Genomic DNA, 13,975 nt, shown 5'->3' with positions numbered 1-13,975 from the left:
GCCATTAAATAAGCATTTCTCCAAGCTTGACTCTACTAAGTGCTCCCAGAGAGGAATCTATACATTACTGATTAGCATTGTACATAGCAATTGTAATCACTTTACTTTATATTTGTCATGTTTAGAATTTTCTAAAATCTTTTTAAATTTGATGCTTTGGAAGGATTTGTTATTACCTGAATGTTGTTCCGAAATTGTTTGGAAATTCTGTTTTAAAAGTATACAAGCCCTCTAGGCCTGTTCAGTTGTGAAATTACCAGCTTTTCACCCCATTGTGGCAGTGGGCTTATCACTTGGATGGCCACGTGGTGTTCTGTGCACAGTTCAAGCCTTCTCTATAGGACAATGTTATGACAGTGCTCTAGGGAAGACATGTTCCTTGGCTTGTGTAAATGCCTACCTTTGGTTTTTATATAAAAAATTAAAATACCAGAAAGGAGTCATAATTTAATATCACTGATTACCACAAATATATAAGTATTCATGCTTTTTAAGCCTTCTTAATTGCTGGAACTTGAATGCCTTTTATTTGCAGGCAGTGAAATTAAATTATAATTTTCCCTTCTGGGAATTTTATTTTTGATAATTCCCTTTGTTTGTTTGTTTAGTAATTAATTAATTAATTAATTAATCTATTTATTTATTTATTTATTTATTTTTCTCTTTCTGTGTTACAGGGCGTTTTGCATGTTGTTCTTGGAATCAAGTCGAGCTCCTTGTTAACCGTTGCGGACTGGCACCATTTGAGTCGTCTCTGGCCAGCCATTGTAGATTCTGTACCATCTGAGAAACTATCAATTGTGAAATTAATTCAAAACATTTGTGTATTTATGCCCAAGCTTTTTCCAACTGTTGGAGTCATATTTAAGGTAGGTATAAACTTGACTCTGGAATATTCAATACAGTTCAGTTTTAGGTTGTTGTCTGTAGAACTTTACAGTTGTCATACAACGTCAAGCTATACTCTATATACAACAAAAACATATATTCTAATTTATGTACAAATGAAAACCACACATTCTGATTTATAGTTCATTCATGGAATACAGGCACCTGTTAATTGGGAGATCTTTTAATGACTTCTGACATTTTTTACCAGTCATTTTTTATACCCTTACGCAGTTTGTTATAGAGTAACATACCCTTCACATATCTTCACATATCCTTTTATTGTGGTGGAAACTCGTGTGGTAATGATTCCTAATTCTTGTGTTATAATTGTGGGCCTCACTGTTACTTATAGTCTATGATTTGTAGTGCTTAATGAACAGAATAAATTTATATATATATTGCACCCGTCCACCCTCTGAGTCCCAGACTAGCATTAATCTCAGGGGTGTCGGTTCATATTTTAAGTCATCAGAATCATAAATATAGAGGCATCAGTGAACACAGGGATGAACGGGGCATGCAAAAATATAAAGTGGGGGACGTTCAATCATAAACATGAATTTAAGGACTCCATGATAGGACTAGGAAGTGACATTTAAATTTTATCAAGGACATAATATCTAACTACAATAAAAAGATTATGAGAATGGTTTTCTTTGAAAATAAATGCCAGAAGGAGCAGTTTATTGTGCCATCCAGCGCGCTGAGTTTAGATACACTTTCGAAAAACAATGATTTTACAACACATTAAATAATAAGGTTACACAAGAAGGGTTAACAAGCAAGATGTCAACAACTACAGAGGTATATCTCTCCTGCCAGTTGCTTACAAGATATTTTCAACAATACTACTAAACAGAGTAAAATCGATACTGGACAGTCAATTGGGTGAATATCAAGGTGGATTTAGAGAGGGAAGATCTTGCTCTGAACAGATTTTCAACCTGAAATCTATAATTCGACACAGATTAATAAACTCCAAAGACATAGTTGTAACATTTATTGACTTTAAAAAAGCTTTTGACTCTGTTGATAGGGAAACCCTAGATAAAGTAATCCGGGAATTTGGAGTTAAAACTAAATTGGCAAACCTAATTCGTGAAACACTTACAGACACTATCTCGAAAGTAAAATTTATGGGTGAAATATCTCGACCTTTCAAAATAAATACAGGTGTCAGGCACCGTGTTGGTCTATCTCCACTCCTTTTCAATTGTGTCATGGAGAAAATTGTAAGAATTTGGAATGAAAAACTGAAAGAATCCAAAATATTGCCACTCATGCTGGGGAAGAAGAACAAAGGTGTTGCAATAAATTGCCTAGCATTTGCAGATGACTTTGCCATACTTTCAGAAAGCCTTACAGATGCAGCAATGCAAGTCAATCTCCTTGAAAAGACAGCCAACATGGCAGGCTTGAGAATGTCTGCCAAGAGAACAAAAGTTTGACGAATATAAAAAGTACCCCAAAGTTTTTAGTAACGGATATTGGTCAAATAGAAAAGGTAAAGAAATCCAAATATTTGTGTGAGACAATTCAAGAAAATGGTATAGAAAAATCTGCTATAGAGGAGAGGATACAAAAGATTGAAAGAGGATACGGTATAACTAAGAATACTTATAACAAAAAGTGCTTATCAAGAAAACTTAAAATGAAGCATTACAACACAGTAGTGAAACCAGAATGCCTGTATGCCAGCGAATGTCTAGCACTGAACTACAAGCTCGATAAATTAGAAATATTAGATAAAAGAATTATAAGGAAAATATTAGGTCCTCTAAGAATTGCAGAGTTTTGGAAATTAAGAAGTAACAATGAAATTTACCAGAACACAGAAAACGTATCAGAAACAATAAGAAAAAGGAGATTGCTATTTCTTGGACACATTTACAGAATGGATGACAATAGACTAACTAAACGAATCTTCAAGTACCTTTGGGATAAGAAATCAACTACCACATGGATTCAAGAACTCAAGAAAGACCTGGAAAGGAACAACATACGAGAAGAAGAATTATTGGAAAGAGGAGGAGGAGGAGGAGGAGGAGGAGGTCACTTGCTTCACTGCAAGTGGTGACAATACACTTATAATGTCCATCCTGGAAAAGAAACACAAATTCGGGGTATGATTCACTAATTGATCACGTTGGGATCGAACCCGTGTCCGTGATGGTCCACAAGGACGAGCCTGCTTTATGTCGAGAGCCCGAGGATAATCAAATTTATCGTCGGTTTCCCGATTCAAATTAGATTGAGTATTTCCGACAATATCTACAATTCCCGATGTCGGCAATCGGATTGAGTAATGTTACGATGATTAAGGAGGTTTATTTCACAGACAGACGCTATCATTTACCCAGCGGATGCCATGCCAACTGGAATTCGCCTCCACAAATATTTACGCATGTTCTAATTATTGCCGAGCTCGACCACCTGGTCTCAATAGGTCAGTGTTACGATGAGATAACACGAGGTGTAGTGGGAATACCGGGCGATAACCTCCTCTCACCCCTCAAGCAAAATAAGCAAACCGGGTCTTACGGTAGTTACGAGACACCATATGATTATCATATCCGTTCAAATTCTTATGCTGAGGGATATCGTCGTCAGTAATTTAATTTATTATTGTTATGTCTATTATTATTATTATTATTATTATTATTATTATTATTATTATTATTATTATTATTATTATTATTATCATCTACGATTTCTGACACTGCCACATTATGATTATGATCATTATTATTACTGGACGCAAAATACAATTATTATTATTATTATTATTATTATTATTATTATTATTATTATTATTATGAGTTGGTCACGTCCGCAGACATCTCAATATACCGGTCGCATTTCAGATGTTCAATCGTCAACAAAACAATTTCCTATTATTATTATTATTATTATTATTATTATTATTATTATTTTGATCACTACGATTTATCACCGTCCTAACATTATTATCATTATTACTATTATTATTATTATTATTATTATTATTATTATTATTATTATTATTATTATTATTATCGGTTTCACATCATTAGTTATATTCCTCTTTAACACATTTATCATCGTCCCTTCATTTAACACAGTCCAGCTTTAGATCAGCAATACTTATTTTCATTATTATTATTATTATTATTATTATTATTATTATTATTATTGTCATGATTATCAGCCCTCATCATTCTTAATCATCACACCCTACGATCATCCATGTGGAATCTTAACCTCTTTTCATCTTTGGGTCCGTAGTCTTTCAAACCACTCTCTGCGCAGTCCATTTATTTCGTACGTACTATTACGGGTTCGAATCCTGCCCTCTATGTAATTCAATTTTACTCTGTTCCATTGCCCGTATTTGTACACATATTTTCTCTGTGTATATCATTAATTTCATACACTTCTTCGTATCACATTATCTTTCAACACAGCTTCATTATACAGTAAGTGTCCCCATATGGAATTTATCTCTCTTCATATCTCAACATCATTTTATTCAATTATTAACCACAGAGTTTTCAATTGACTTATTTCTCATCGACGACATCGTACCACATATTTATATTCTGACTGCATGATCTTTACAACATCTCTCTTCATATCTGATTTACTTCTGAGGTCATTCTACACAAATAATCACAACAGCCTGAAATTATATTCGCCGAAATTCGATAATCATGATCATGTAATTATTAGTCCTACGTGGTCCGGCTAATACTTGCAAATTTAATATCTGACATTTATTTATAAAATATTGGACCGTAATTTAAACAACACGTTTACTAGCATTTAAGGTTTACTAGCACCAGTATTATTACTCATAATTATTAATTCACAAATTTTAATTATCACATTTTTAATTCCGAATAAAAAACTATTCTGTAATCAATGATTCCCGATTATCTTAACATTTTATCCATTCAAAATTTAATGTAACTCACTGTTCACATTGAAAAACGATATCTCATGAAGTATTATATTATTATTAGTTCGTGACATTCCCTACAAAATTTTGTCAACATTAATAAAAAATTGAACACACCGAAACACGCTGGCATTGCACGTGGCTGGATTTTCCATAGCATTATAATACAAATTGTCGTCAATTGACTGACATAAAAAGCAAACTCTGGGTCAGTTTGAACATTAAACACAAAATCAAATGTCGAGAAGGAAACTCTACTAGATTAATATTATAACCAATGCATGACTTAAAATCTCTACCCTACACCTATGGAATTATATGTACAACAAATTAAATACATTATACGACCCAACATTTACAATACTACAATTTAATTCCGTCCGTTTATACTAAATTTAGAATGGACTCGGGAAGCGATCCATTTTGTTACATGAAGTAACCAAGTCAAAAATAAAATTGTTTCCCTTCCCAGTCATGGTAACATCCCCAAATAAATTTACATATCAGTACTCATCTGTAGTTGAAATCCTTGGCAAGCATTCCGGACGAGAGGCCCATTTGGCCCCTTTCCAGCTTACGCTCCCATAATGACTGGTTTCATTTTACCTTCATATTTTATTCCACATCGTTCACGTTTGTGGGTTACTGTAGTCACGTTGTAGTTCGTGAATCATGGGCAACGGCTGAGTGGCTTAGTAAGTGGTCCTGAGAGTAGGGATACCAGTTGCTATGGAATGGGAGTGGGCATCTCGGACATATTCCGAGTCATGGCCCTCCTTGTGCTCAAGCGGCTAGGACTATACAATTCACCGGTGGTCCATAACCCATTAGAGGAGAGATCCTAGCTTGGAATGTGCAAGTAGGGTAGCATCCTGCTTCATGAACTTACCGATCTCAGAACATTTTAAGCAAGTCTCGGACCTATGGGAGTAACAGAGTCCCACTCCCATTTGACAGGCGAAGGACTCCTTGGAAACAACTTGGCGAACAAAATGGAATTCGATGGGGAGCTATCAATATTAATGGGGCTTATGGAAGAATGAAAGTAGAACTGGCTGAGTCAGCAAAGAGGATGCATCTGGATGTGCTAGGAGTAAGTGATATTCGGGTAAGGGGAGATAACGAGGAAGAGATAGGAAATTATAAAGTGTACCTGACGGGTGTTAGAAAGGGAAGGGTAGAATCTGGGGTAGGGCTCTTTATCAGGAATACCATTGCACTCAACATAGTTTCTGTTAGGCGCGAAAATGAGCGAATGATGTGGGTAGATTTATCATTTGGAGGAATTAGGTCTAGAATTGTGTCCGTGTATTCATCATGTGAGGGGTCAGATGAGGATGAAGTTGACAAGTTTTATGTAGCATTGAGTGACATCGTGGTCAGGGTTGACAGCAAGGATAGAATAGTGCTAATGGGCGATGTCAATGCGAGAGTTGGGAATAGAACTGAAGGATACGAAAGGGTGATTGGTAAATGCGGGGAAGATATGGAAGCTAATGGGAATTGGAAGCGTTTGCTGGACTTCTGTGTTAGTATGGGTTTAGCTGTTATGAATACATTCTTCAAGCATAAAGCTATTCACTGCTACACATGGGAGGCTAGGGGTACCAGATCCATAATAGACTATATCTTAACCAACTTTAAATTCAGGAAATCTGTTAGGAATGTAAGAGTGTTCCGGGGATTTTTTGATGATATAGACCACTATCTGATCTGTAGTGAACTAAGTATCTCTAGGCCTAGGGTAGAGAAAGTGAAATCTGTCTGCAAACGAATAAGGGTAAAAAATCTCCAGGACGAGGAAATTAGACAGAAGTACATTGATATGATTAGTGAGAAATTTCGATCAGTGGACAGAAAGCAGGTTCAGGATATAGAAAGTGAACGGGTGGCATACAGGGATGCTGTAGTAGAAACAGCAAGGGAATGCCTAGGAACAACTGTGTGTAAAGATGGGAAAAGGCAAACATCATGGTGGAATGACAAAGTGAGAGCAGCTTGTTAACGTAAAAAGAAGGCTTATCAGAAATGGCTCCAAACAAGGGCAGAGGCAGACAGGGATTTGTACGTAGATGAATGAAACAGAGCGAAACAAATAGTTGTTGAATCCAAAAAGAAGTCATGGGAAGATTTTGGTAACAACCTTGAATGGCTAGGTCAAGCAGAAGGGAAACCTTTCTGGACAGTAATAAAGAATCTTAGGAAGGGCGGGAATGAAGAAATGAACAGTGTTTTGAGTAATTCAGGTGAACTCATAATAGATCCCAGAGAATCACTGGAGAGGTGGAGGGAATATTTTGAACAATTTTCTCAATGTTAAGGGAAATCATCCTGGTGGTGTTGCGAACAGCCAAGCTCATGGGGGAGGAGGAAAATGATGTTGGTGAAATTATGCTTGAGGAAGTGGAAAGGATAGTAAATAAACTCCATTGTCATAAGGCAGCAGGAATAGATGAAATTCGACCTGAAATGTTGAAATATAGTGGGAAGGCAGGAATGAAATGGCATCATAGAGTAGTAAAATTAGCATGGAGTGTTGGTAAGGTACCTTCAGATTGGACAAAAACAGTAATTGCACCTATCTATAAGCAAGGGAACAGGAAGGATTGCACCAACTATTGAGGTATCTTCATTGATTAGTATACCAGGCAAAGTATTCACTGGCATCTTGGAAGGGAGGGTGCGATCAGTGGTTGAGAGGAAGCTGGATGTAAACCAGTGTGGTTTCAGACCACAGAGAGGCTGTCAGGATCAGATTTTCAGTATGCGCCAGGTAATTGAAAAATGCTATGAGAGGAATAGGCAGTTGTGTTTATGTTTCGTAGATCTAGAGAAAGCATATGACAGGGTACCGAGGGAAAAGATGTTTGCCATACTGGGGGACTATGGAATTAAAGATAGATTATTAAAATCAATCAAAGGCATTTATGTTGACAATTGGGCTTCAGTGAGGATCGATGGTAGAATGAGTTCTTGGTTCAGGCTACTTACAGGGGTTAGACAAGGCTGTAATCTTTCACCTTTGCTGTTCGTAGTTTACATGGATCATCTGCTGAAAGGTATAAAATGGCAGGGAGGGATTCAGTTAGGTGGAAATGTAGTAAGCAGTTTGGCCTATGCTGACGACTTGGTCTTAATGGCAGACTGTGCCGAAAGCCTGCAGTCTAATATCTCGGAACTTAAAAATAGGTGCAATGAGTATGGTATGAAAATTAGCCTCTCGAAGACTAAATTGATGTCAGTAGGTAAGAAATTCAACAGAACTGAATGTCAGATTGGTGATACAAAGCTAGAACAGGTCGATAATTTCAAGTATTAAGGTTGTGTGTTCTCCCAGAATGGTAATGTAGTAAGTGAGATTGAATCAAGTTGCAGTAAAGCTAATGCAGTGAGCTCGCAATTTCGATCAGCAGTATTCTGTAAGAAGGAAGTCAGCTCCCAGACGAAACTGTCTTTACATCGGTCTGTTTTCAGACCAACTTTGCTTTACGGGGCCGAAAGCTGGGTGGACTCAGGATATCTTATTCATAAGTTAGAAGTAACGGACATGAAAGTAGCAAGAATGGTTGCTGGTACAAGCAGTTGGGAACAATGGAGGAGGGTACTCGGAATGAGGAGATAAAGGCTAATCTAGGAATGAACTCGATGAAGCTGTACACATAAACCTGCTTCGGTGGTGGGGTCATGTGAGGCGAATGGAGGAGGATAGGTTACCTAGGAGAATAATGGACTCTGTTATTGAGGGTAAGAGAAGTAGAGGTAGACCAAGACGACTATTGTTAGACTTTGATAAGAGGTATAGAACTAAATGAGGCCACAACACTAGTTGCAAATCGAGGATTGTGGCGACGTTTAGTAAATTCTCAGAGGCTTGCAGACTGAATGCTGAAAGGCATAACAGTCTATAATGATTATGTATGTATGTATTTATGTATTTTATTCCACGGCGATCCACCATTACAGCACTGATTTAATAATTATGACACTGATTTAATATTTTAGCATATTAACACTGACACACTGAAATTAAATTTTTCCATATGATACCACTACGGTACCATAGACCCAATTTTTTCTATGTACACTATTTTATCTTCTTCCTTTTCCCGCACAAAGGACTGGACACAAAACGACAGATTGTCGATTAAGTTGCCCGGTGCGCTTCTCGGTCTCCGACACGGCACATCTGAATTAATATCAGGTTGCACTCTTGATGTGTTCATTATGACGGCGGTTTTATTTCAGCTACCTACAGTACAGGCTCGATTATTCAGTAAGATTTCCATTTACTGTTACTTTCACTGTTACTTTTGAAGAAGATATTTTATCACTCCTTGCTACTATTACATCTTTTACTTGAAATCACAATATACAACTCGTCGGCTCAGACGGTAGCATGATCTGGCGCGATCTATTTTTACTCGACCCGTGGGTGACTGGAACACAACACCCTGATTCCGAGTCACAAGTCACTTTGCTTGAGGTTTGAATACACGTAAGTACGGTCGTCCGTAAAATGAAGTAACGCGTAAAATGAGTTGGTCCCTACAAATGAGTTAGTACGTAAATTGAGGTAATGAGTGTTCCTTCCACTCGTATTTATTGATGGAGGACTTAACTGGTGGATTAGCTTAGGTCATGCTTTGGAGAGGGGTTGGGGGGGGGGGTGGATTTCTCAAATCGGCACTCGGAGTCTGAACTGGAAGTTATAATTGATACCAAATTAATCCCCTTATCTGGAACACACACCTGGTTTAATATGATCTCCTAACGATCGCAGATTTCGGAGATATTAACAGATATCGCTCCATGATAATTAGCGGGTTTCGTGGCGTCTCTAATGGTGTGGTCATCCTTCGACCAATAGCATTCGAGACGCCCTGTTTCCAGGAAATTCAGTCTTCAATTTATTTAATTTGAAGCTTTTTTAGTTATGACAGATGAAAGCCACATGGGTAGGAGACGAAGTAAGAATGGTAGTGGAACATTGCGAGAACAGAAATTATTGAAGACAAAAGGTTTAGACTTTGACACGCACACAAAAATATTTATGCCAGTTAAGAAATCTCCCTCACCACGGGTACGATTTTAAGCTCGTCACTGGCTGTGAAAGCTGAATAATATGATAGCTGTTGAATGTGTACATATCTCCAGTATACTCGACGGTAAACATGCTGATATTGTTCTTTCTTTTAGTTACAATGTGACTGTAGATTAAGGTGCAGGGAGCTGGGGCCTGCATTGAAAATAGATTCGTTTTCTAAATTCTATAAGCAAGACTACCAAACACAAGGAACCTTCCTGATGGGTCTTCTTAGTGTCACACCAGTACAGCGTCGTCGGTACGGAACCTATGATAATCCCTCTGAAAGTCGCCGGCAGGGAACAGTTCGGTATTCTATTCCAAATGGCAAAGGTGATCTTGTTGCAGTGTGTAAAAGCAGTTTCGTGGATATTTTTGCAGTTGGAAAGAAAAGGCTGGAAGTACTTATTAAGAAGAAAAAACTCAGAGATACAACATTCACTGACCACAGAACAAGACACGGTCACTCAAAATGTAGTGACAATGACAAAACGACTATAAAGTAGCACATAAATGGCTCTCCCCGGGATATTAGCCAATACAGCCGAGCAGGATCAAGCAAGGAATACCTCAGTCCTGACCTAAATATTGCAAGACTACTCCCATGTTCAAAGGATATTTCCTGAAAGTACCATCAGTTCCAGTTTTTATTACTGAGTCTTTCTGATAGAGTTTCCCAAATTTTCCGTCCAAAAACCTAGGGAAGGTACCTGCAAGACTTGTGACTTATTGAACATTGAAGTAAAAACTCGTTCAATGCAGTCACTGATGCGTTTAGAGCTTCACCATAGGAAGGCAGAGATGGCACAGAAACTTTTGAAGAAGGACATCAGTTCATCTTAGTTCCCTGACAGCGACACTTGCAGCATATCCAATGATTTGCAGCAGGTTATGTTTATGCCCATATTGACGCATTCTGAGATGTGTTATCGCCGCCAGTTATCTTGTTACTACTTGGGAGTATCGGTAGGTGATAACCTTCAGTCTTACATGTGCATGTGGGATGGGACTCGCTGGTAGGGGTGGAAATGTTATAGCACCTTGCATTCTCAAAGTGTTGAACAGTGGGATAACAATGAAGAAAAACCCTATTGTTTGGAGCGACAACTGTGCTGCATAGAACAAGAATCGAATGATTGTGTTTCTTTTTCTTTTCCTAGTGACAAATGGGTTGTTCACAAGAATAGAACAACACTTTCTTGTTAGTGGGCACAGCTTCCTTCGCTGTGACTCTGAGTTTCTGTTAATAGAGAGGAGGAAGTCAGAGACGGAGGCATTTGTACCTAGTGACCTATGCAAAATGGTCAAGGAAGCAATGGTTGTTAAACCTTTCATTGTAATTTCCATGGATAGTTCACATTTGTTTAACATTCAAGCTGTGGCAGACGAGATAATCCCCACAAAAAATCTGAACATTTCCAAAGCTGTCATCATCACATATGATGCATCAGATGTAGAATATGTGTAAGTAAAAGAGTGTTACATGGAAATAGAAAGGGTCCGTATGGTAAACGTCCTCAAAAAGGGGAAACATGCAAAGACATTCAATCGGCTGTCCTTGAATCCAGTTCCTCAATTAACTCAATTTCCTCAATTGTTCAACCACAATGTAGTACGTCATTTACCTCAAAACAAATTGAATGATTTATCAACTGAACAGCTGTCTAATTTATAGCATAATAAGTGTTGATTAAAAAGGTCTCAACTGGACCTAACTGACCTTACAAACATGACGACTATCAATACCTGTTCACAAATACAGGATCATTACCCAACTTTTGACAAGACAAATTTTAAATAACTACAGGGTTTGGTGTTCAGTGAAGGTATAAACTGATTATGTTTGCCGTTCTAGAACCAAGATGATGTTTGGGTTGTTTGACGCAACCTTTCGTTATCCTACATTACTCTATTTACACAACGGAAAATCTTCCGTTTACCACACCACGAAAGAATATCTATACTGTTCACCACCGTCAGTCACTGCCTAAGCTACGCGTAGAGAAAAAAATCAAGGGAAGGGAATCTAAACTGAAAAAAAAAAATACCCTAATTAATATACAACGTATCATGCATAATTTAAACAATATCAAAATATTTACTACGTAATCAAATCCTTAATTACAATGCCGCATGTTGATTTCAACGTCCTAGGATATCTATCGTTGAAATAACAGGTGTCCATGGCCAAGATTAACGTTTATCATGGCTGCTTTCTCCCTATTTTGATTCACATAATAATAATTAAAACAAACATGGCGCATAAATAGCTAACCAAAATCAGGTTATTACCTACTCACAGTGTTTAATGCAGTGCAGTCTGCGACATCATGTTTCAGACAAGAAAAGAAAAAATCCAAAACACCATTTGATATTATTATTACCTATGAATCATATGGTCCTAGCCATGCTGGATACGTTTGCTTGCCTTATGTAATCATTACACACACAAATGCTTGATAATGAATTGTGTGGGTCTTTAGTTGAAGTTACGTCCATTAATATCACCCTTATGAGTATCTTCTGAATTCGATCTTACCTTGCTTATCAATATTTATTCATTCATTATTATATCATCGTAGATTCATAATTGTACTCTGAACCTCAAGTACATTATTATTATGTATAAAAAGTTTGGCGCACTTCCAAGCATCCGTATTCACGCCCTTAATGATCTCACAGCTTCCCCGCTGAGATTGAGTTCTCTACATCATTATTCTTATTTCATATAACACGTCCGTCAGCTAGACTGCTGACCTATGAATGTCTTCCTCTTTACTCACTAGATACAATTCGTAATTAATGCTCTAGACTCCTCGTCGTAATGGACTGCTCAGCGTTACCATAATTCTCACACAACTACATTGTCAATCGTATCACTAGCCACATAGACTGATTTAACGAATATTAAAGAAAGAATCAAACAATATCAAATAGTCTCAAAAAGAAAGCCTGAACCATGTGAATCGGTTCGACAGAACTCTGCCTGTGCGAAATACCATGAATACAGCCGCTACCTGACCAATATAACTCAAATCTGCCTCGTTGCATGCGTAACAACATTATTAAATCAAAGTGCGTGACTGCAAAACAAATTATACACAAAGTGAAGACTGTGGTGTAGCCCTAATATGAATAATCAGTGATTAAAATTAAACTACAGAATTATCTTTACCAACAGCTTGCGTCCTGTACAAATTCATATTTACATTATTTACAACAAACAACACCTTAGATTAAATTTCACTTGCTCATACTGATGGTTCGGCCGCCGCTTCTCCATAGTCCCGATGGCTATTCAGCTTACGCCATCATGATTGAGACATATGACGGGGTTAACTTGCAGTATCGGACTTTAAACACGATTCGGATCTTCCTATAGTATTGAATCTCACCTCCGTAGACTGCTAGACTGCTGGTCCTGTATCACCCTCCTTGTAACGGGACCACAGGATTACCTTCCCCTAGTTGAACTTCCATGTAGTGTTTACGGTCGAGGTCGTACACCTGTCAGTTCCAAGAACTCCCCTGGTTTGAATGAACTGCAACGGGACATTCCTTGTACAATTGCTGCATGTTCCCAACATTAAACAATTACCGTCTGTCTTTATTAGCAGATCCTAGCCGTAATGTCTATTAGTTTGAATAGCTGATCATTACTTCAAGAATAATAAATCAGAAATACGAGATGCTGCTGCGCTTGCAAAAATCATAGTCTCTGCGACAGAAATATGCACTTTTTAGCCCGATATGCCACGGTTAACTATTTCCTTATCCCATTGGGATCCTTAACTTGAAAAATCTATCACCTCTCCTTGGGCAAAGTCTCATATAGTTTCTAATTACTTAGGTATGACTGATTTAAATAAACGTTCCTAATCGTCGTTCATGAGTAAGTTCAATACAATTTGCAACTTACTCTCGCGATGGCTGTCACTGGCGAACAAATTACTTTAGGAATTACTCTCCACATTATTAGAGTTCGCTGGACACAAAGACTGAGCGTTCGCGAGTCAGTAAGACGAACTGATCTTCCCTCAGTGAGAACATAGAGAACACTCCTC

General features: G+C 37.7%; 1 protein-coding gene across 1 annotated transcript in view; it reads left to right on the top strand.

Annotated features, from left to right (window-relative positions):
- Positions 1-13,975, top strand: part of LOC136863441 (proteasome activator complex subunit 4A) — a 1,047,550-nt gene that overhangs the window by 549,045 nt on the left and 484,530 nt on the right. Inside the window, exon 21 of the mRNA XM_068225934.1 lies at positions 678-869. Within this exon, the coding sequence (XP_068082035.1) occupies positions 678-869 (192 nt within the window). The remainder of the gene's footprint in view (positions 1-677; positions 870-13,975) is intronic.

The sequence above is a fragment of the Anabrus simplex genome, chromosome 2, assembly GCF_040414725.1.
Source record: "Anabrus simplex isolate iqAnaSimp1 chromosome 2, ASM4041472v1, whole genome shotgun sequence".
In the NCBI taxonomy this organism is placed as follows: Eukaryota; Metazoa; Arthropoda; class Insecta; order Orthoptera; family Tettigoniidae; genus Anabrus; species Anabrus simplex.
The sequence above is the reverse complement of the archived record's forward strand: the minus strand, read 5'-3'. Positions and strand labels throughout refer to the sequence as shown.